The sequence below is a fragment of the Lepisma saccharinum genome, chromosome 9 (assembly GCF_977018435.1).
Source record: "Lepisma saccharinum chromosome 9, izLepSacc3.1, whole genome shotgun sequence".
NCBI lineage: Eukaryota > Metazoa > Arthropoda > Insecta > Zygentoma > Lepismatidae > Lepisma > Lepisma saccharinum.
In genome coordinates, this window is record NC_139237.1 from 77,749,710 (window position 1) to 77,775,136 (window position 25,427).

Here is a 25,427-nt window from a genome sequence, read left to right on the forward strand (position 1 = left end):
ACAGGATAGCCACTCTGTGATGTGCCAACGTGAGTAAGGACCTCTTTTTAATATTATGACCAGTGCTCGAAAAATTTTCTTCAAAGTTAGGCGCCAGCTCTGAAAATCAGGCGCCAGGAAACTACCTAATAGCAATTGTGCACACAGAGTGCATACAGAGTATTTCAAAAGTTGCACAATCCAAACTTTGAAAATGTACATCATGAAAACCGTAAGAGATATTTACACCAGGTTTTCTGCACTAAACTAATCATGTACGCTATCACTGGGTTAATAAATTTATGTTAGCATGTATCTAAATAAAAGCAATTACATTATTTAAAAAAATATTGTTAATATGCTGAAAACATCTGAGATTTGATTTTCAACAATATATACCAACGTAGAAATTTTCAGCGAAAAATGCAGGTTCGACCAGAACTCGAACACGGGTCTCTGATATACCGTGCCATTGCTCTAACCACTGAGCAACTGAGCTGGCCTGGCCTCACCTGATTTTTCGCTGTCACTGTTTTACCTGTGTAGAATATTCTCTGACAGTGCTACCGCAACGGGATCTGTTGCCTATGAAATACAGTAGACTTCGACGTTGCCTGCTTCCTCCCAGCGTAGAGATGTTAATTATTGAAGATCAGGAACACACAGGAAATTTACTACGTATAAATTATCAGCAAAAAATGCATTAACATTTCTACGCTGGGAGGAACCACGCAATGTCGAAGTCTACTGTGTTTCAAAGGCAACAGATCCCGTTGCGGTAGCACTGGCAGAGACGATTCCACACAGGTAAAACAGAGACAGCGAGAAATCAGGCGAGGCCAGGCTGGTTAGTGATAGTCGACTGGGAGCGCGGGCATCAGAGAAACGCCACCTGATTGGCCCGCCACCTGCACCAGACCCCTCCCACACCAAATACATATAACGTCACCCTGACTTATCTCTGCACTTCATTCCCTGAAGATCAGAGTGACGTTAGTTCTCGAAATCTCTGAAGCCTTTCCGGAAATCACCTGGCTGATTGCCCGAGAAAACCTTTTCAATATTCACCGCCGCCAGGAAAGCTTCAAGAATTATTATGGCATCAGTCATCAGACATCTAATTATGACCCTTCGATAATTTCTTACGTATTTTCTCATTCAAAAGTGAATTTCTGAAAAAATTTAAAGCTGCCTTCCGCCAGTTATTAATTTATCTAAATTTTCTGTATGGAGAAAACTCATAATTTTAAGCATTGAAAAAATCTCGATGGATGAAACTTTATAATGCAGAAAACCCGGTGTAAATATCTCTTACAGTTTTCATGATATACATTTTCAAAGTTTGAGTTGCGCAACTTTTGAAACACACTGTATAAGAAGCTGAGCATCATGGTATTCAAAACATCGCTAAATCATTTGAGAAAAAAGGAAATGGGGTGTTGGAGAACAAAGAGTAAGAAGTTATTACTGACTCTCTGGAATGTTCACAATGTTGATTTTAAAAAAAGAAAATCATTTGCTAACTTACGCTGTACTGCAATTTGAACTTAGAATCGTCAAAATTTCGTACGTATTACAGCATAAGATCACAGTCGCCAGGCTAAAAGTTTTAATTGCCATGGCGACCTGGCGACCGGGATTTTTCGAATCCTGATTATGATATTGGCACATGTTTGAAGCCTAGCTTAAAAAAATGTTTTTGGAATGCCTCTTTGGCCACCACAATAGACCAAAGCAAACTAAAAAATGTAGAATGTAGCAGTGGTACATTCCTATCAATAATGCAAAGCTGCATTGAAAAAAGGCTGACAATTTCTTTATGAAAAATAATAACATATAAGGAGAGCAGTATTGCCACTAGAGTGCTGCATTGAGATCTTTTTGCTCAATCGTCTAATAGTTCACACGGATGATGCTCGATGGTTTACGGAATGGACAGGTTCTTCGCTCGAACATTCAAACAATCAGTATACGCTTGAAACCATAGTTCACATGTAACTGTACTTTTTCTGTAGTAGTGGGAATTCAAATATGAATCGTGAAGTGAAAGACGCAGGGAAATTGAAACTGAAGTGAACAGTCATCATCTCCATGTTAAAATGTAATTTAGTCTATCTTACCAATACATAACAATATATGAAAATGAATAGATGATTATGGGCTGAAACTACCAGAACGAATTTTTACACATATACGTCATATACGTCATGTCACGTTGAAATGATATTTGATATTCTATAGATTTGATCGAGTATATTCGAGCGAAAGTGGTCCAATGCAGTACTCTTAATTGCCACCTTACAAAAAAAATTTGGACAATTGCTTTTGATGTCAGTCCTATAGACACTGGATGGATCAAATTTGAAGTGAAGTATGACAAAAGCTCACGTTTGAGGTCATGTTATGCCAGTGCAACATTTTTTTTGGGGTGGGGTGGGGGGGCAATATGCAACATTATAGAAAATCGTAAATTTCTGGAAATTTTGAAAATTGGATCTTTCCAGCAGTACCTCTAATTGTAACATGTTGTGAACATATTCATTTGTTTTCATTTTTACATGCAAAAGTAAATTATATCAGCAAAAAGCAGTGGCTGAAGAGTAAATAGCCTGGTTATAAGATCTATTTCATATTGTTTAGGGAAAAATCCACATTTTTAAATTACATTTGTTAATAACAGTAAAAATGGTTGCATTGTTTTGTCATTTCAGTATGTCATATCTTCATATCTATATAAATTGGGAATGGGGTAGATTAATAGTTACCCTATCACTATCAGTATCCACCTATATTCGCATATCAGTGGATATATCCAATATATCTATAAATATCTTATATTCTATAATTATCTTATATATATTAGGGATGGGGCCGATTAATCCGTACTCTATCGGTATCGGACGATATAGGCATATCGGAAAAAATTACCGATTATTTTACCGATCCAATATATTGATTATAATCTGATAATTTTGTGCAAAATTCTGCCATTTTGTTGTAATTTTTATGGATAATCTCCATGCTCTACTTTCTAAAAAAGTAAATGTTTAAATATGCAATTTCTTTTTCACTGTAGTCACTTTGAAACACACATTTATTAAGAGGTCAGGTTCTTCAAGGACCATTTCTAATTTTATATCGGATCGAGGGAATATCGGTATCGGGAAATTTTATATCGTTACTTTATCGGTATCGGCCAAAATTTCATATCGGACCATCCCTAATATACGTATATTGTGCCATTATGTTACAATTTTTATGGATAACAACATATAATTTTCATTCTGTTCCTTTTTTAAAGTAAATATCTAAATGTGAAACTTCTTTTGTCTTGCAAAAGCTTGGGTCACCTGGTAACATACACTTATTAAGGAAGTCAATGAACCTTTTGGAATTTTATATCTGATCACTAGAATATCGGTTATCTGTATCGGTAAATTTCATATCAGTATCGGCCAAAATTTCATATTGGTCTAGCCTTAATATAAATGAACATAAAAGACAGAACTGAATTATCGTCTGTAGTTTTCAAGAAATAATGTGTCAATAGCTGCCATGTGGAGGTGGCTTCACTTGAAACCAGCCGTCCGTATATGTATAATTTGCGTGATTTCTTACGAAACCAGCCATCTTCTAAAGACTGTGTCCAAAACTAATGTAAACTAGAAAATTACCTCTTGTTCCTGCAGGCCGTCCATTATCTCCTCCATATCAGCCTCACTCTTAATGCGAGCACCAACACGGTTGAATCTCTCCCGGTCTTCCCTCTGCTTCCGAAGCTCAGGGAACACTTTCTCGAAAAATTCTCTGCTTTTCCCTTCTTTGGCTTTTCGTTTCTGGGAGTTCTCACACTTCTCTACTTTCTTCATCCATTCCTGCATAAGTTTGGAATAAGTGGCAGTAAGGTACTTTTCTCTGCTCTCCCGTTCCTGCTGCTTTGTTTTGAAGTACTCGATTAATTTCTTCTTGAATGTCAAGTGCCTGAAACAGAGAAAAAGAAATACGGTTTACAATTAGGGCCGAGCGAATACCACTTTGAACTGACACCCATACTGATCATGATTCTCACCGATGCTTGAAAATTGTAACAATTAAAAGTTGTTTAAAATGTTGATTAATGTAAGTGTGTAAGTATTGCATTCCAATTATAAGCACCAATTTATCATCGTTTTGCTTCAGAATGTCCAAAAATTGCATCAGAATATTAAAATAGCCCTTAAAAATACAGTTTTTCACACAATATTGATACAAAATAAATGGAAACTTCGAATTTTGCATAATTTGCAGGATAACTAAGACTGCAATATTGTAGCACAGCATATTTGCAAACCCCAAGAAAGAACATAATGCCCGAAATGTATCGGCCGGTATCCATGAATAAAATCTAACATACTTTCTGATATCGATATATCCAGCATCAGTCCAATTTAAAATAAAACTAGATTATACACTATGTGCAACGTATTAATGTCTGAACTTAATTGGTATTGGCCAATATAGATAAATTAGTGCAACAATACAGTGAAACCCAATTTTACATTGTTCCACATAAAACATTCAATCTTCTCGATCTCAATAAAGCTAAACATTTAATATTTTCTCACATTTTAAGTGTTTTCACCATTGTTCCCTGAAAAACTTTATAATCAATGTTCCACTGTAATTTTAATGAATATGAGAGTAAATAACTCATGTGCTTTGATATTGTAAAGTTTAGTGAGGTAAACATATAGCAGCAGACATTAATAAACAGTGAATGGACCATTCCAGGTAGGGCTGATACCGATACTAATGCTTGAAAATTATTACAATTAAAAGTTGTTCAAAATATTAAAAAATTACATCTGAATGTAATTGCTAAATTATTTTTTTTCCACAAAATATTGCTAGTCAAATGTTCCTTCGTTCCGGAAAGCACTCTGCCACAGCTGATAAACTCAAAGACACTGTCACTACATGGCTAGATACAACAGAGTACAATCAACAAACTAGTATCACACTGTGATAAGTGATTGAATGAGTATGGCGAATATGTGTAGAAGTAGAGTAATGTACCATATTTTTTTTGCACACGTCATTTGGCATTTGTGTTTTACACCAAAATGTTCCTTTTTTTGTTATGGATGGCCCTCGAATTATATCCAAAGCAACAGAGCTGCATCAGCAGTACAGCACAAGAAAATTAATTTAGGTAAATCTTACTGTTTTCTTGGTGTTCAGGGTAGTTACGATTTTTTGATTATGAAATTCCCTGACATTTGCAGGTTTTCCAGTCCAAAATGAAATTTTTCCAGACATGTTTATCATCATGATTCTTGCTTTTAAACCTTGTTTTTTCAATTAAATATATAATCCGTTAATTATTATGAATATTCATTTTCACAACTTCATTTTTTTTTAACAAATTTTTCTATACACAAAAGGACACATGAAAATTCGAAGAATAAAATCTAAAATTACAAATTACAATCGACATCAAATGTATTGGGTGCTACAATCACGTGCATCTAGCCTTCAGGCTAAGGTAACAGAGGTACATTATTTCACCATAACAGATTTCCACAATATAAAAACAACAGAAAAAGTTCATAAACCATACACACTTATTCATTTTCTGGCAGATTTATAGTGTCGTAGAAAATGCTGCTTTTTTGCTTACATTTACAAGTACACAGCATCTAGAGAATTTTTTGTTGCATATAGGAATTCTATAAGAAATGCCAACAAGACAAGACTTATAAAATAATAGACCATAACCTCATCTTCAACAACCTTTCCGATAATTATGATCATATTGTCAATGTACTTTAGTCATCGATCAGATATCTGGACTACAAATTTTACTTCAATATTCTTTCTACTATCTAGTATTATAAAAGTGAAAATTTATTACAGAAATTCGACTGAGAATCATAAGAACGAATCTAAACTGAATCTTTTTTGGGAGTGGAATCACAAGAACCGAATCCAGAAGTGTAAGTGAACTGCTTGTTCATTTTGAAACTTTATTTCTTGCAGACTCTAAAATGCACGTACTTGCAGACTCTAAAATGCACGTAAATTCCAGACGATCTGCAAATTCCCTGATTTTTCCCTGACAAGCCCAATTTACTGACAATTCCCTGTTTTCCAGACACCTAGCAACCTTGGTGTTTCTGGTGCATAGCATTTGTTCTTACAAAATATTTGTAGTTTCAAACAGTCTTCATTAAGTGAGTAACAGCAAAGTTGCTAGATCAAGTGTTAAAGCTGGTCACAGGTCAGTTCAAGTATTTCTTCCGTGACAACTGTGAACTAAAATGTGAACAGCATCTTCGTGTTACTCATCTGATGAAGACTGTTCAAACAGGCCAAATATTTTGCCAGATACACCAAAAGCATAGTAAGTGTTACAACACATTTAAAATTAAGGTTTTCATTACCTGCTGCAAAATATATCGTAACACTAGACTAAAACGTAAGGTTGAACTGACATGGATATTTCTAGGCAAAATTATTATGGAATTTATTCAATTTTTAACATAATTTGTACTAGTGTACATGACACTAATTGTGAGGCATGACCTACTTCATTTTTATCAGCGTTAGTACAGTGGACTCTCTTCAATTCAAACTTCAAGGAGAGGGGGGGGGCATGAAACTGACAAAAACATGCATTATTAAAGAAAATCAATAAAACAAAACTATTATACTACAGCATAAACAAAAATAATCAGCATGCAGTGCAGTGAACCTTACCATAAAAATGGCCATATTTTGTGTGTGCCACAAGCCTAAAACAATTCATCTGACAATAGTAATGAAGATAGAAGTAAATGGAAAACACACAAACCTCTTTCCAATTCTCTTAGAACTTCTACTTTTTCTACCTCTAATGTTAAGCTAGTACATGCACCATGCTTCGACATTGCAAACAAGGTAATCTGACTAATAACAGGGGAGATATGAAGACTTTCACAAATCACTGGCTAGTGGGGGTTGAAGGATGAACACCTGCACACAAATGGGGTGGGCAATAACACATTATTGAGGAGAGGGTGGAGACTGTATACTAGAAGGTACCACACAGCAATTTTCTGGAAAGCAGTCTTTGAATTATCCAAATAAAAGGTTTGAAAATTCAAATTATATATGAACTTTTGACATTGGTTTCGATACAAATTTGTAGGGGAATACACTTCTGGTTCAAATTAAAGAATCCACTGCATAATTTTTATTAATTTTCTGGTTATGACCACTGTCACTGAATTGAATATTTTGGCTAGATAAATGCACGCAATACCTTAGTAAATCTGTTTTATCTTAAGTATAATCTTTCTAGATATCAGCCTGCAATAGCCTGTAAAATAACTATGTACTCTGCACTATTTTTGCATTACTAAGGCACTGAAATGTCTATTTGGTTTGCACGTGAATACATACCTTCTTTTATTTTCATGGTACACTGCTGTATCTGATGGTTGGTTGTACAATGGCTGTAAAGACAAGAAAATGTCGCATTAACACTAATAAGAATACATATATTTCTATAAAAAACAAAGGAATGGTACTACACAAAAATTACAAAGAACTAACAGCTAATGGGTGCAGCTGTCATTGTTTCTGATGTGATGTTGGATAAGCTGGTGTATCCAGGTGAGAAGCAATGTTTCTTTGTGCTGGTCTAATCAGAAAATTCATTAATCATTCTCTTTGTAGCCACAGACCTGCTGTTAAGGTTCAGCTGGTGAGCCCTTTTTATAATTTTCTCTCTTTGTGGAAAACCACCATGATATTTAAAAAATCTGAAAAATTACATCTGGTTATATAACAAGAAATGTTATAATGAACATATTTGTATGTACTTATTTCAGTGTACTTCAATAATTTACTTTTGGTAAATTTCATCAAAGCTGCCACACTACGTTTATCATTCTGTTGGTGGACTTTCTAGTTAAAATCTTGTACACAAAATGACAACAGTGTAAGGAACGGTTAAAGGAAAGATTCATATAGTCGGTTCACATACCATGCGGGATTACGGTTTCCGGGCCGAATCTGGACAGAAAAATGGTTGTGTTGGTTATGTGAACAATGTGATATTCTAATAAGTGGTTTTAAGTGAAAACTCGAACTTAACGAGTGAGATGGAAGCAGCGAAGTTAGGAACATTGAACTTATTACGGCAAATCGAAGAGTGGACCTGTTTGTTTACGAACAGGTAAAATATGGATTCAGTCGGTTCGTTCATCCGGGAAAGGAAGATGGAAAGCCCATAAGATTTTGTTCGGAAAAGGGTATCAGGAATATCCGAACATCTGGGAATTTGCCATGCAATCCATATGGCGTAAATGATCCATAAAGGTTCACAAAGAATATTGGTTCACCAAGTAAGGATTCAGCCGATATTTGTTAACTTTGTTGTGCTAAGTGATCTACGGATCGTGATCCTGGCATTGGCTGTAAGTACCGAACTATATATATTTAAGTGCACCCAGACGTCTGTAGGAATAACTGCATTAAGGATTTCTACTTCGCAAAATATGCTAGCATTCGTGTGCGTCGTTAATGGCCATTAATCGGTATGCATCGCACAGTTAGTTTGAGCAGGAAAGCAGCACGTCGGGTAGCCATATTGGCGTAAACATACAGCTGATCAGTAACTGCAAACTGTAAATCGTTAAATGTAAATATTCGTTGAATATTCTACTTAATGCACACAATTCATATGATTACTATGTTGTCAGAGTTATGTTAGCTGAACAAGGGTAAAACATTGTGGTGCATATAGAAATAACTATGCCTGCTGTAAGCATGAAAAGTTGAAGTTTTGCAGAAGTGTTTCAATATTGAATACACGATCTATTAAGGACTAAATAATTAATGTAGGTTCAAGTGATGTATGAACAAAGTTCTGTTATTGAATTTCTTTAATGATATCCACAAAAGTAATTGATAGTATTTGTCGAATTAATTGTGCTGGATTATTAGGTCATGTGATGACAGCCTAAAACAGCTGATTCATTGTATCACATTTACGCATACTTCCCAGAGCCAATTCATGCATAATTCCAGGAATTCTAAGAATGCCCGGTGAGTAGCCACCCTGATATGCTGTTTGAATTCATTTTAGCAAATTTGTTCATACTTTCCCTTAATTTAATGTGAAATTGTGAACATGATCTTTTCAAAAAGAAGGAAAAAACTGCTGTATATCTTTTTAAGTTCAGGACCTCAGTGGGCAGGTATAAAGTGGTAGTACTGTATTGTCATGATAAGACAATTTGAGTTTCACAATGTATTGCAAGATATCAGCTCTAAGTGCTTCAGGTGATGCAATACTCCTGTATTCCCACATTCTTGCTTTAACCACAAGGGCAAGTAGATGCTGATGAGGCAAAGTTATTATTTAAAATTCTTGGCAGGTAATATGTAAAAAAGACACAGTAATATCTTCATGATCAAGATTCTCATTTGCAAGATCAAAACATTGATTTGATTTGATTGGATTGGTGATCAATACAGGTACCTGTTATGTTGTTTATATTAGTGTTATTTAAAGCTAAGTGAATAGCAACATAGTAGTTCATACTACATGCATGTCTAAAACCAAAACCTCTACGTCTAAACTTGAAACATAACAATTTGAAACACCACATGGCAGATGTAGCCCAGCCACCTGAATTTTCAAATCAGTTCTAAATAAATAAAAAAAAAAAAAACATTTTTTTTTTTTAACTTTAGTACACATGGAAATTTCTGTAACCTTTTTACAGAAATAACAATGTTTGTGTGTTTTCTGTATCCGGTGTATCATTAAATCAGAATAGTGAACATGGCATTATACATTTTTGTAAAGTAAAAAAAAGTAAAGGTAAAGTGCTCCCCTGTGCTTAGCACCACACCATGAAGGCGTATAGGGGGTGTGAGGGTAACGCCCCACACTTTCTTGATCTGGTCATGAGTGGGGGTGATGTGATCAGCATCATGCACCTGACCGCCTTTACCCCCCAGGGTTTCCCCCAGGTAGTCATGCCATTCGACGCTAGGTGGGCGCCGGGCCGCTTCCATCGTTAGAAAAGTTCCCAGGTTTGAACCGGCCAGGGATCGAACCCGGGACCTTGAGCATGGAAGTCAGATGCGTTACCGACTGAGCCACTGCGGCCACATTTTACAGTTTTGCAAAGTTGATATTCTAATTTTAAAATCTGTAGCAATATGATAGACCCTGCTTTTAGGGAGACAGAAATTAATTACTTTTAATCCAGTCTTGCATTAACTAATAAACTAGATGTTTTAAGGTAACATATCAAAATGTCTAGCTTTATCTTAGTGGATTTGTGGCTTTAGTCCGTATTTGGGAGGGAAAGTGGTTACTGAGAGAATAATTTTTAGTTCTGTCCACCCCCCTGCAACACGAGTTAGCATAATTTAAACACTTACCAGTTCCACTTTGGGTCCCAACTTTTCCAGAAGAAAATGAGCTTCCTGAGCCTTTTTCTGTGAATACATTAAATCAGAAAATGAGTTCTTAAAGATACAAAGTACACGTTCTATCTATGCCACTCACATAAAAACATTCCTTAAGGATATTTGAGGTCTATGCCATACATTATCTAAACAGGAAAGCAAATGTCCAAAACTTGCAAACTAATTCCATGGTTCTGGATTCTTGAACATGGCCCTTAAATAGAGCATTCTCATTCATTGCACTATTTTCAAGTTTAACATACCAAAACACGTGAAAAACGAAGCAGATCAATATTGTAAACATGCCGATGGTTGAGATAATTTTAAACATATGTAAAGAACATGATAGAAGGTTATTTGTAAGATTGACGTCTTACAATACCGATGTTGATACTGTTTAATTGATTGATTAAACATTTTGGGTGCATCTGCACTTTAGGCCATTTTGCACCCTTTAATGTATGCAGGATAATATTCCCCAACTGAAAAAGGTTAAAACAAGGGGTGTAAAAAAAACCTTAGAAAAATTAAAAGTGCAAGGTTGTAACGGGGACCTACACAAGACAAACACAACACATTAAAAAGTCAGAACATACTAAACGCTTCCTCACAGACGGTGGAAGAGACCAGCTCTTAGAAAAAGACTAAAAGTATTATATAAAACAGTGTTGTCATCTCCCAACAGGAAAGACAAACACCTGGCCAGATCAAAAGTCTGTCTGAGTAAAGCAAAACTGACACATTCAACAAAATACTTAAAATTACTGATTCTCCCCAATACCAATGCTTGAAAATTGTAACAATTAAAAATTGTTCACAATATTGATTAATATGCAAGTTTTCCATTGCAACAATATGCATCAATTTGCAACAGTGTTGCTTTAAAATATTCATGAATTATGTTGGAATATTAAAATAGCTCTAATTTAATCACAAAATTCATTGTGTGTACACAATACTAGTGCAAAATAAAAGAAAAATCCGAATTTTGCATAATTTTGAAAATCATTAGACTATGCGAAAATGTAGCATGGTATTCTTACGGACCATGTGAAATATACGCAAATTATAGTATAGGCTGGTATCAGTGAATAAATTCTAACCAATACTTTCTGATGCAGATATCAACATTATTGACTCATACAGATATACTGGCATTGGTGTCAGCTCAGCCATGTTGTTCAAGTTCCTATAATCATGTTTATAAATTAACATTCTTATGATTGCAAAACATCAAGTAGCATACTATGTCATACAAACTAAAAATAAAATGCATGGAACAGAAGGGCCATTACAATTATGAATACTTTACTGAAACACAATATTACACTTGAAGTTTGCTCTTATTTCAGGTGCTTTCTTGGAAGAGGTAACAATTCTAAGAAATTCAGCACCGCTTTATTTCTCTTCACTGAACCGAAGTTGTGAGATATAGTGATGTCACCTGTGAGTGTAACTGCCATGTTTTAGACCACATATCTTGTTCTCTTCACCTTTTGTACATTCCTTTCTGTCCCTTCAAGATGACAATGAATGATGATTATGACATTGATGAAGCTATGATCTCCCCTATTGTGATTAATATCCAAAAGTTTTTTTTTATTATTACTTAAAAATTAAAGTATTTCACACTGTACATTGTTCGCATATTAAAAATAAGATAATATCACAACATGGACCTCCTTTTTTGTTGTGAATATTCTAACCAACCTCTGTCCTTCAGGGATGGAAGGAAAGAGTTGTAGAAGGGTTAAACAGTTAAAATATATTAAATGTATAATAAAATCTGTCATGTTCATGCTGTTGCAGTCATCAGCCATTCCTTTCAGCTAACTCAATTCTAATTTAACTATAAAGTAAGTCGTGAAGCTTTCCTGGCGACCAATAATTAAAAGATTATCTCGGGCTATCGACCAGGCGAGTTGTGGAAAAGATTCCAAGCTTTCGAGAGCTAATGTCATGAAGATGAGGGTGACATTAGCTCTCGAAAGATTGGAATCTTTTCCACAACTCACCTGGTCGATAGCCCGAGAGAATCGTTTCATACTTTAACCATATTTTAACAATAACTATTTCTCTTCCACTTCTAAAGCACCAAGGCCAGTCTAAACATTCGCAGGACAAAACATACTGTGATTGTATCTCATCTTTTTTACGGTAACCAGTTGTGAACAGATAAAAAAAAGACACACACTCAGCAGATATTACACTACTGCACAACCAGATACTAATGGGTGTGTACATACATTAATACTGTCTGAATGATTTGGTTTGTTTTACTTTGCTTTTCTACCACTTTTTGGCTAATCGCAAAGATGAGGATGAGTGATGAAAATGATGAAGGGACACTGACAAAGAACACCCACGTGCAGGCTGAAATTCAAACCCAGGACCTCTGATGTTACACATGCTGTGCTAATCAGCATGTATACTTTACTACAAGAACTGAAAAGAATAACTGCAGTGATCTAGTACAAGATCTTATATAAGGAGTAATGTGGGTGAATGCACTGACCCAACAAAAAGCTAAAAAGGAAAAGCCTGGTCCTCCAAGAACTTGGAAGTGCACTGGAGTACATTTTTTAGTATCATTAGTATTACTGCATAATAAAAAAAACATGAGAAATTTTAGACCAAGATTGGAGACATGCAACAAACTGTATTGATAAAATGGTTTCACCTGTTTGTAAACTGTACTTTTGAAACTTTGAAGGGTTTATTTTTAACTGTGCACCATTCTCTTTATCATCATCAATAACAAAAAAGCATGTTCCAACATTCGTTGATTCTCAGTTAATTTTTTTTATATATATACATGGTAATCATCATGCAACACGAACTCTCACAAGTTTTCACGATGTTGTTTTGTTCATTGAGATATTGCCCACACAACACAGATTCAGGGTTGCCACTGACATTTATTTTTTCTGCCCGAAAATATATAGAAGCGATAAATAGTAAGCTGTGCAGAGTATCATGCCACCAGATACGCTAATTAATGATACAGACATGTTATTTACTCTATTTCATGCTTTTGCAGTAAAGATGCATTTGTAACTTTCGTCTACTCTAAAGGATGATATCAACTTTTTGGTTACACAGTGTATAGAGTACTAAACAATTTAGTAGACCAAAAAAATAAATGTTAGTGGTAACCATATATATTTGCACCACGTGATTGCATACATGCAGAACAAAAATATCACTTTTGTGAGGGCAATAATCAAAACTAGGATTTGGTAAGCAAAATATTACCAACAAAGCGTTCTCGTACAATTATATAGTAATTCAATGTGCCTTTTAGGAAAAGAAAATATTTACATTACTCACTTTTTTCACAAGACAAAAGGAATCACTATACAATACAATTGTATAAGAAGAGATTTCAGCTAGGGATGGCCAAATCTGGGTATCGGATAATTTTCAATCCAGATATTCTGATATCCAGATACACAAATTACCTAGATATCCGATATCTGGATTATCCGAGCAGTTATATCATTTATCCATTTTATGGGCTATCCACATGTTCTTTTAGTCATCATGTTCATATTTCAATGTACAGATTTTCTACAAATCCTTTAAAAAAATCTGTAGTATCTGGATACCGAATATTTGTATTATCTGGATATTTGAATTATCCGGATATTCAGATTATATATTTCATCTGGAACACATATCACATAAATATGGGATATCAAAATATTTTGAAATCCGGATAACAGCCATCCCTAATTTCAACAATGTGTGTACTATGAATTTAAAACCTGTTCTCTTTATGCACTGTGTCAGTGCTATGTATAATTCCAGGTATGAAACATGTTAGTGAACATAATGGTGTGTTACCATAAAGAAACAAAAGTACACTCTGAAAACAAAACTGAATAATAATTTATGCCAAAAGACTAAATAAATAAATCCAACACATTATAAACTTCCACTCCATCCCAATCTTCACTTCCTCACCAACTTGAAAGCTTTCTCAATTTCTTGCCCAAGTTACCCACACAAACCTCGTTCCTTTCTATTGGAAGAAGAATTCATTACACGGTATAAAGTAACAAAGAATGAACGTACCAGTTTTGAACCTACCCTGTTTTCTGCATATATCTTTTGTGCTAAACTTTGGTGTTTCGGTTGGGTCGTTTCTTCTTCCTCTTGTACAATTGCAGGTTTGTTGGCCGCTTCCTCGAGCTCTTGCTGCAAAACAACAAAATTCAAAGTTTAGAAAGTTCCTCAAACTCAAATAATACAAAAGATTACTCGAAACGTTGCTTAATTTCATTTATTGTAATCTTTTTGAAAACATAATGTGAATTAAATAGATCATCTCCACCCGAAACTTTATCATACTTTTGGTAATATGTACCAAAATTTTACAATGTAAAAGTGACACCTCCTATTACGTCTTTGGTATATCAGATCGCTACTGATGCTGTGGTATCCTTTCTACTATGCAATAATTGTCTTCTATCACTCCAGCCTTCACATTTCTTGTTTCACCCACATGTCATATTTCACTAGATAATCATCACAGATCATATGCCAATTTAAAAAAAAGTATCGGGCGACCATATGTGAAGCTTTTTTCGTTTAATGTTCTGGTATTTCCAGTACTTAGAAATCATTTATTACTAAACTTTCTTTTGTGCAAGAATAGCTAGCATGGAATATTCGTGAATACTGAATAGTCCAAATCAATGCACATCATTTTTTCGTGACAGTTTAACAAACATTTTTTTTTGATTTGGAAAAAAAAAGTTAACACATTAGTTGTTACTGACTTGCGCATTATAGTCAAAATATTACGCGTGAGAAAATTTACTAGTGTTGAGAAGTATGGACTTAAACATTTAATCTTCTTTGTCTGAAAATTTCGCGATGAAAGCTCATAAAACAATTTTTGGACTGAAAAAAAAAACAACAGGGTGTGATGATTATGTGCAGCAATACAGTATTTCTTTTTGGAATTAATCTAACATATAGGACTGCATTCAGAAATATCAAAAGTAGATCTGAGCTGGTAATGATACAATTGTATCATTGGATTTTTTATCAGCAATATTAATAGATACTTTTCAGGAGACCCCGTGTCTCGCAAAGTCTGAAAAATGCCATGCAACACTTTCATGGAATCTAAACATCCTGGAAACTGTGCATAATTTTCATAACATCATTGTTGGGAATAAATGGATTTTGTGATTAAACAATTCCTTTACATTGGTTCTTAGAGGGGTTATTAGAGAGAAGGTGTTTGTTGTCTATTTCCACTCATATGAAAGTGGACGTTGGGTTGAGCCTCTAGCTACACCATTGTGCACTTTGCTGGAGATTTCTAGAACTCGTTCTCGAAAGTTCACTACACGTACATATGCTGCCTAATGCACTAATAAAATTGCGGTAATGTTTGCAAAGTTACTATGAAAAATGTTTGGTGTTGGATGGACGACACTTTGAACATGAATGTCGATTGTTGTATTTATGTTCAAATTTGTTTGTGCAGTACCTGTTGCTGTGTTGATACAGGTAACATTTTTTTTTCATTATACTTACAAAATAAAATACAGTAGTAACATGTTCTGCATTTTGGTATAATTTATGTTCTGCATTTCGGTATACTTTATTTACAGTACTGTACAAATATGAATATTTTAAAACAAAAAATCTGGTAGATTGTTATGATGATGTTCAAATAGAAAACTTGCATATTAAAATTTAAAAATATAATGAACTACAGTTGAACATGAGTTATACATATGTCAAGGTGAAAAGTAAATAATAGGTATAACTGAAAATAACTAGCATATCAGATGCAGATACAATGTCATATGATTATTAAAATACTGGAATTGTATCTTCAAGATAAGGCACACACAGGAGATGTACTACGTAGAAATTTTTAGCAAAAAATGCTAAGTGGAATTGTATCTATTTTGAGTAACAAGATAAGCGTAATACAAGTTATTTCTGTCAGAAAGTGGCAAATTAACGAATCTAAAAGTTTGATTCTTTATTTATTTATTTATTGAAATTTCCAGTACAGCAGAAGCCATTTTAAACCAGAAAGAAACAACAATAAAACAATAGACTAAGATTAAAAACAAAAGAACGGATAACACAAAATAAACAAAAATAAAAAAAGCCAAAAAAAGTACCAAGGTAAAAAGATCAGTTTCACAAAAGCATTACTTATGTACAATTTTTTCTATGTTGCTGATAAAAAATGAATATGAAGTGAATATATCTATTTGGTTTGAGATTATATTGAACTGATTCGGTAGCCTATGGAATAGTGATCGTTGTATGAGTGAGAGCCTGGGAGTTGTAGTGTGGAAAGTTTCCTTGCTCCGTGTTTTATGTCTAGGCACTCTGAGTGAGAGTTCGTGGAGTGGGATGCTGCATCTTAAGTTTCCATTTATAATCTTATATAGCAATTTCATATCTGCAATGTATCTACGAGTTTCTGGAGTATTAATATGCAGATTTACAAGAAGATCTCTCTTAGGCAGGTGTCTTAGGGCAGGCACTCTATATCGAACGATGGAGAGGAAAAAGCTGAGAACACTGTCGATCTTGGAGGTATGAGAATGGGCAGCCATGTTCCAGATTGGTGAACAATATTCTAGAATGGGGGACACAAATATCTTGAAGTAAATGGCAAGTGCTTTCGGGTTATTGATTTCGGTGAATCTGTAAAGTAGGCCTAGCATACGCATTGCCTTTTTTGTGATGGTTGATATGTGATTATCGAAATTTAGTTTTGAATCTATGAGGATACCTAGATCTCGGTGTTGTGCTTCTTTTGTTAGAGGGAGGTCGGTGTCTGTATAATTACCTTCAAGAATGTTTTGCTTCAATGAAATTGTTATGTATGAGCATTTAGAAGGGTTTGTGGACAATTTCCATCGCTTACACCATTCAGAGAATATGTTAATGTCATTTTGGAGAATTTGCATGTCTGATGGCTGTTTTATTTCTCTCATAATCTTGCAATCATCGGCAAACATTAGAATTGTGCTTGAGATGGGGGAATTAAAGAGGTCTGTGAGATCATCCAGATATAATACAAATAACAGAGGGCCAAGAACGCTTCCTTGCGGCACACCAGATATAACAGGAAGCCAGTTAGAATGAGTTCCAGAAAGTAAAACGCGTTGTTGTCTATTTCTTAGATAGTCTTTCACTAATTTTTATGTGGATTAGCACACAGTTCTTATATAAATTTTACTACCTGGTCAAGCATGTAACGTTCTCTCTTTCTGTTCTCATTGGCCGACCAGTAGCAACTGAAAACATGCACTGAAGGAACAACTGTTCTGTTTTTATTATGGAACATGGCAATTGGCAGCTTTTTAACCTGTGTACTTTCGTATTGCGATTACATGAAAAAGAAAATGCAGCTCATGTTCTGAACAACTGCAGCAAATATTTTTCCTCTGATTTCATGCTGCCCTACCTCTCCTTGCCTTCCCTGTGACACCGCCGCACCGCTCTTGTCTTTCTCGCAAGTTGAGACCAACCGGTGCTATCCTGTTTCGTATTTGAATCTCACCTTGTATTTTTGTAACGACAAGAAATATATACTTCTGTGACATTGTTGTAGCTGGGTAGGTACAAATGAACTGTATTTTATGAAAATTAGTATGTGTAACACCGAATTATGTAGCCTATAAATGCATTACGTACAAATAAGTTTAATTAACAAATTTTAAAATTATATTTTGCTGGGACCTACAGTAATTTACATATAAAACAGAATTACACAGAACTGAGTTACATACAAAGCAGTCTCAACTGTACTTTGAACTGTAACAGTTTACAAGTACTGGTACCAGTTGGAATCTCAAGAGAGTAGGCAGGGATATCAGTTCAAAGTGTTATCTGCCAGCCTTAATAAATTGCCTCGTTTAACCACTTGCCTCACTAACCCGAGTTAACTCGGAATTTGTGTTTGCTTTACATATTATTTACCAGAGTTCTCGTTAAAATCGTACAACTCCAGTGCATTTTTCTGCCTACCCGAACATTTGAGCTTTAAAAGGTGTTAATTCCTGACCACTAGATGGAAGGTGTAGATAGCTTGTCGAGGTACTGCTGCCATTTACCGGATTCCCGTGACACTACGTAGTTGTCGCCTTTCCAGTGATGCGAGATGAAAGAAGATTTGTCGCGAGTCAAGATACTATTGCCCACATTGCGATGTTGCACTCTGTGTTAGTCCATGCTTTCGGGTTTGCCACACTGTGGGTAACATTTGATGTGAGACAGTGGATAGTCTGTAAACTTGGATAGCATTAAAATGTGGACATTTTATTTTCGACACTTTATATGCTATTTTCAAACATTTGTAGTACTTTCCTTATATGTACGAGTTAACTCGGGTTAATAATTATGGAGGATTTTTTAATTGTTTTGTGACCTTATTTGACTCCAAAAATAGAATTTCGTTAGTACAATTAAATGTCAGAACACCATGAAAGATTTATTTGTTTTACCTTCTTCTTTTGCAATTTTGAAATCTGTGATTCTGTCTTTGCGATTTCTCTGTCCACCTTCCCAATCTTTTGCAGCAGTTCATCTTTTGTAGTTCGAAACTCTTCCTGCAGAGCATCGGATGGCAGTGTGGGTGAGATGGCCTCCACCTGGGGATTGTATGCTGGCTCCTGCAATGGTTAACAATACGAATCAATACATGAAGGAATGGGGAGAGGAAGGTGTATATTTTATACTGTGATCTTTCTTTAACCTGCTGCCACAAATTACACACACTTTAATTCTAGAATGCATATCTCAGTTATTTAGTTTGTTAAAACCAACATTTAATGAATAATCATATTCATGTTTTGCCTTTTATTTCTACTAGGAACGAGACAGATCGATACTCCATAGGTATCAGGAGATATAGGCATATTGGTGTATGGTACTGATAATTTAAATATCATACAACCTACACTTCAAAATGTTCACAACTGAAACATGAACTAGAAAATTCCCCAAATATTTTATTTTATGTCTCTTCGTTCTCATCATTGCGGGAGGAAAGTATGAAAAGATGGTGAAAGATCAGAAAATGGTTCAATTTCTTTTAATAATTGTGATATGAATTTTTAGAATACAGAAACACCTGACAAGGAAAGGAAATTATTATATCCACACGTGGTGAATCTATTATTTGCAAGAACAAACAGAAAAATAGAAAAATGCCACACTAAAAGATAAATTTAATCTATCTGCCTATGATAAAGTCCGATGGCTGAATAACATTGAAACAATAATAATAATAATAATAATAATAATAATAATAATAAGCTATCCCTATTTAATGAAAGAATAGAAGGAACAAAGTGTTAGGGCTGTACACATTCTCGATCTCTGCCATACTGGAAGTGATGAGACCAGCACCACACACTGCTTGCCTGATTTGTCAAATTTTACATATCTATTTAACTTTATTAATATTATTACTGCAACACTTTATGTGCATATATAATCCAAAAACAAAATATCATATGATATGTAAGTGAAAAGCCATACCAATACTTGAAACAAAAAATATTGTACATTATTTTTGTCTTGTATGCAAAGTTTCTGGTTGATGTATGGTAAATCAACATGGGCTGTTAGTAGCAAATCATTTTATTTGTTCAAAATAGACTAGTTGCACTTAATGTTCCCTTGTATCTTGAGCATTATAAGAAAAGAAAATTGTTTGTTGTCAGTGTAGGCACAGTTGTATAGTGTATGGATGAAACCTTTTTGTTCATTACTTAACAGTGGCGCGACCACAAGGGGGGGGGGGGCAACCTTGGATGGAAATTAGTTTTAGGGGGGCAAACATTGACTGCCAAGTGTGCCTGCAGGGGACAATTACCGCCCACAAATTCAAATTTTATGCAAATAAAAATACTTTTCGTAAAATTTTCTTGCTCGCAATACCTGCTTTTCTTAATCTTATCAAGTTCAGGACTGTAGTTAGGGGATGGCGGGAGTCGGTTCTGGGTGCCGAACGATCTAAATTACAATAAGTTGTAAAATTGATTGATTGATTTGTGGTTTTAAGTCCACTTGAAGCTTAGAAAGGCTAATCGGAAGTGGACCTACAGTTTAAAGTGGGATCAGAACCACTGTGTCATGTGCCTTCACCGGGTATCGAACCCGGGACCCGTTGATCACAAGGCTACGATGTTACCACTACACCATCGGGGAGGAACAAAAGTTGTAAAAGAGAGAATATATTGGCATCTCATAAAATTATTTGCACCCTATTAAATCTATATTGATTTTGGCCTGCAAAAAAATTGGATCAAAAAATCTAGAAGCATCCTAGATGAAGCTTTCCCTGCTTGCGTCCATGGCCTCCAGAAACGGTGGCAGCTGTATATAGATAGCCGAGGGGACTATTTTGACAAAACCTACAACCATTAGTTCCTAAGTTGAATAAATTATTTTTTATGAGCTCAGTCCTGGAACTTTTCTGACAGAGGTTGTAATATGAATATGTACACAATTCAGTGTCCACGTTGCTCCATGTTGCATAATGTGAAACATATATCGTGCATGAAAGTTATACATGTCAATGTAAAAAAAATTATATTTGGAATTCATTTATCAAGCATTTTCTGTCTTTGAAAAATAGTTGTGTGTGCTTGTTTTCCATTATTAATGTGAAATTGAATGTGTTGAAAAAAAATTCAAATAGTTTGTTCGAACACACCAACTTCTAACCTCTTTTGCATAATTTACGTGGTTAATACTGTCTTTGATACTACTACTACTAATAGTAATAATAATAATAATAATAATAATAAGAAGAAGAAGAAGAAGAATGTTGGTCTCTGGTTCGAATTCTGGCTTGGGCATGAATGTTTGTGAATGTGCATTCATCAATTTCATCTCATCACTTATTCCCATCTTCGCAAACTAGCCAAAAGTGGCGCAATAAGCGAAGTAAAATAAAGCAAATCAATAAAAAATAATGTTATTAACATTATTATTATTATTGGTATGTTTATCCTGGTATTCCCCCCCCCCCAGACAAAAATTTGTGGTTGCGCCTCTGATACTTAATATACATTATTGTGATATCAATGAATTGTGTTGCATTCACAATAAGATGTAAGATTTCTTAACATATGTATTTAAACATTTACTTCTTTAAATCATGTTTTCAACTGCATTTAAAACAAGTTTTTAAAAACGCTTTATTTGCTTTATTTGGCAACCCTGTTTGTTATTGTTAAGTTTCCCTTGCTCTGGAAAATTTATATTCATATACACATTAGTATCATCAGCCAACTACTCAGGTGAAGGATTATAAGTAGACAAGTTTATTGTTTGTTTAGATAAAGAAGGTTAGCAAATGGCATGTGAAAAAAAAGTAATCAATTAAAAAATGTACATGGGACCTATAAATTACATCACAACACACTATCTAATTGAACTAATGCAAAACAGCAAATTTCATGTCATGATTTCCATGCTTTACAGTTTACAGCTAGTTGTTATTATCAGGTAGATGTGGATGCTTAAATGGGAAAACACCTCCAAATAAAGGTAATACATAAATAAAAGTGAGATTATTACATTTCCCCCGCAGATTCGGCGGTGTTATTATTTGTGTGTTATTTCGCTATCTGAGTGTGTATACAACCGGTTTCTACGAATAAAAAACGGCGAAAGTACTCAAAGATAGGATATTTTTTTTTCACTTATGCTGGGATCAAATCTCTGTTATTTGTGGTTTCCGCGCCTTGGAACACATTTTACATTGCATAAAACATTGAGTATGTTAATTAAAAAAAGGACTGGGCATAACTTCACGCAAATAACACGGTAAAAATAACAACACATACACACCAGAATGTTCATGAGTATACATACTGATGGATCGCCTTCATCGTGATTCATGGAGAAAGCGTATTCCAACGTAACTAGCAATTTCCACGTTTGCAGCCCCAAGCTTTTATTCTCAGTGCGATTTCTTTGACTTTAGGCGGGGTTTGATGCACAGAATTGCCTGAACTGCACGACTTCGATCAATCTATAATCAATGTTCATTCTCTCGAACTCTATACACTGACGAAAATGCATCACACAAACACATCTTCATTTTCCGAAGCATTTTTTTTTCAACGGCAGAAAACAATTACCGTTATTACTAGCGCCTTCTTACTACATTAACAAATATTTATAAATATCCAGAAAGTACATTAGTTTCACCGTTCACCTTTATCTAGAAACGATCTAGGATGATTTTGATACTGTACAGAATAAATAATACCATTTTCCCGCCCTGTTTCATATTCGGCATCAGCAAATAGTAAATTATTATATTTACTGTGTCGTGTGACGTATGGTACAGTGGGATCCATGAGTATTACCGTGCAAATTGTCCATCACCATGTTCGTGCACTTTATTTGACCCAATAGGAGCTTCAAGAATTTAGAGAAAACTCTAAACAAGCTGTTGACAACTTCTGCAGAAGCATACATAAAAATCCATCGCTTAAAAACACACAGAATGTAAGAGAAAAATTAAAGAAAATAGTCATGGACAATTTGCACGATAATACTCATGGATCCCACTGTACCTCTGAAATGTTAGCACGATATTTTCGAATTCGCCTTAGAAATGATCAGCATTGTATATGAAATGTAAACGATGCAAACTGACTTTTATTATTAAATCTGTCATTCCTCAGCGTGCCTACAAAGTGGGGTTGGGATAATAATAATAATAATCCATAATAATAATAAAAGAACGTCGGATACACGGAAACGTGGTAATATATAGAATGGGTGCTAAAAAAAAGTAACACCCCTGACGAAAATTCCCGATTACGACCCTACTACTGTAATTGTAGTTCTAAATTTCCTCATCAGACTGCGCAGCAATCGTAACAGTTTAAAATTATGCTAGTAGATGGCGCAGGGATCGATTTTGTTACCAAAAATGAGGTGCGAACTTGCATTCACCTGATGAAAAACTGGCCACAGGCTAAAGGTGGCGTCCTCCTTAGAATGTTAGCAGTTGACTAGAAAGATAACTTGATTTATCGCACTGTAAACTGCAAAAAAGAAAAATGAAGCTAGTTCTGGGGTTATAAGACACTGCAAACTAACCAGGACCGTTTCAACGCACAAGGGCAGTGGGAAAGAAAGTGACTCACCCTGGTATCGATTCGGAGAGGTTGCTGAATATCACTTTTGGATTCTCCTAGGCGAATCTTCTTGAAAGGTGGGCCTAGATCGAGTTGAACGCCGCCTGTAGCAGATGGTACAACCGACACCAAATTATCCCGATATGATTCCGATCTGAAAAAATATAACAATTACATTTTGAACACCACAACTGACGGATGGTAATTTCATTTGATATTTTTAAAACCTTACCGCCAAACACACATCTTGTTATAAATAAATCTGCAGCTGTTACCAGGAAGCAAAATTATGGGGTAGGGCTCAAATTTGACATTTATGCAGCCGAGTACAAGTCAAGTATCATTGAGTTTTGTGAACTTCGATGTTTTATTTAATGAGCAATCGTAAGAGAATTAATCACAGAACACAACGATAACAAATTAATTATATTTTTCTTTACAGATAAATTCTAGCTCACCAAATAGATTTTCTGGGCTTCAAATGCGTGCCATTAGGAAATAATCAATGTAATTATGTACTTACTGTTGTATCCGATCTCTGGGTATTCCGGTGAGGTATTCAGGGGTAGGAGTTTGAAGCAGTGAAATTCGTGGCCTCATCGAACTCTCCCGAACGTACTCTCCTTGCCGTTCCGCCTGTAACAAATTGATACAATAGTTTAACACCATTTCTTGGTTTATTCTACGTTACTTGCTTTCTCAACAACAAAACCCCACCTAAATTTTCACAATTTGACTGGATATTGTGTTTCTAACCCCTCTAGGCATTGCATATTTAAAATATATTAACTCAAATGATGGGGATGAAAAGTGTGACGGAAATTTCCACAAAGGAAAGAGCGGCGCTTTCATAATATTTAGTATGTAAAAATTCCCTGCTGGCATTGTAATCGAAGAAATCTTGATTTAATCTATATGTTTGACGGGTGTAAAACTTTCTAAACAAAAACAAAATTAACAATTACATGGAAAATATGCAGAAACTATTATGATTTTACACCAGCTGTATTTGAAGATTTCTGCTGTACTACTTCTATAGTATATTTATTGCACTGTACGTAAGATGTAGCCATATTATATTATTATATATCAAAACTATATTTGTTGCGTATTAAAGGTGATCATTCTCTTTGTACGTCAAAAACCAAGTGGTACCTCGAAAATGTTATACAAGGCCCCATATTCAGTTCCGCGGGGGGAAGTGGGGCAAAGCAAAACCGATATCGCCATCACTGCCTCTAGGTCAATCATAAAATGCGACAGCCTTAAACTGACGAATTAAAAATAATAAAACACACAATAACCATAGTAATGACAAAAATAAAGATTAACTAGTAGAAACATGTCACAAATAATAATCTCTTCTATTGTCTCTCTCTGGTTTCTAGATTGGTTACTTTAATGTGGCCTCTCTACATATTTGCGTTAATCGCGATGATGGGGGGGGGGCATACATACGCACACAATGATACACCCTTGCTTTACATACGAATGGTACATCCTTACTTCACAAAATTCGAATCTGGGACCTCTGGCTTCCTAGCACGCTAAGATAACCAACTCTGCCAAAGAGACAGAGAATAATATATAATAATGCCAATAGTGGAAAGTTGAGAGTTAAAATGCAACGGCATTAATTTAATGTATTTTAAGTCACCCAGTATCCGGCAATGAAATTATTTACTATATCCGCGCTTTCCTGCTGATTCTACTGACTATATAAGTCACTCAACTTTGCAACTGATATCATGCACCCTATCCCCCTCAATGTACAGTCATAGGAACTAGACATCGAAGTTTTCTTATACAAATTAAAATACTGCCCTTAAGCTTTAGTTA

General features: G+C 35.0%; 1 protein-coding gene across 3 annotated transcripts in view; it reads right to left on the bottom strand.

Moving 5' to 3' along the window:
• Smr (nuclear receptor corepressor smrter) overlaps window positions 1-25,427 on the bottom strand; it is a 232,534-nt gene that overhangs the window by 85,581 nt on the left and 121,526 nt on the right. For 2 of the 3 annotated variants that reach the window (XM_083128467.1, XM_083128469.1), the window contains exons 3-9: window positions 24,112-24,224; window positions 23,598-23,742; window positions 18,924-19,091; window positions 14,506-14,628; window positions 10,402-10,458; window positions 7,402-7,454; window positions 3,654-3,960 (exon numbers count right to left, since the gene is read on the bottom strand). In XM_083128467.1, the coding sequence (XP_082984593.1) occupies window positions 3,654-3,960; window positions 7,402-7,454; window positions 10,402-10,458; window positions 14,506-14,628; window positions 18,924-19,091; window positions 23,598-23,742; window positions 24,112-24,224 (966 nt within the window). The remainder of the gene's footprint in view (window positions 1-3,653; window positions 3,961-7,401; window positions 7,455-10,401; window positions 10,459-14,505; window positions 14,629-18,923; window positions 19,092-23,597; window positions 23,743-24,111; window positions 24,225-25,427) is intronic. The other variant, XM_083128468.1, reaches the window with a different exon arrangement.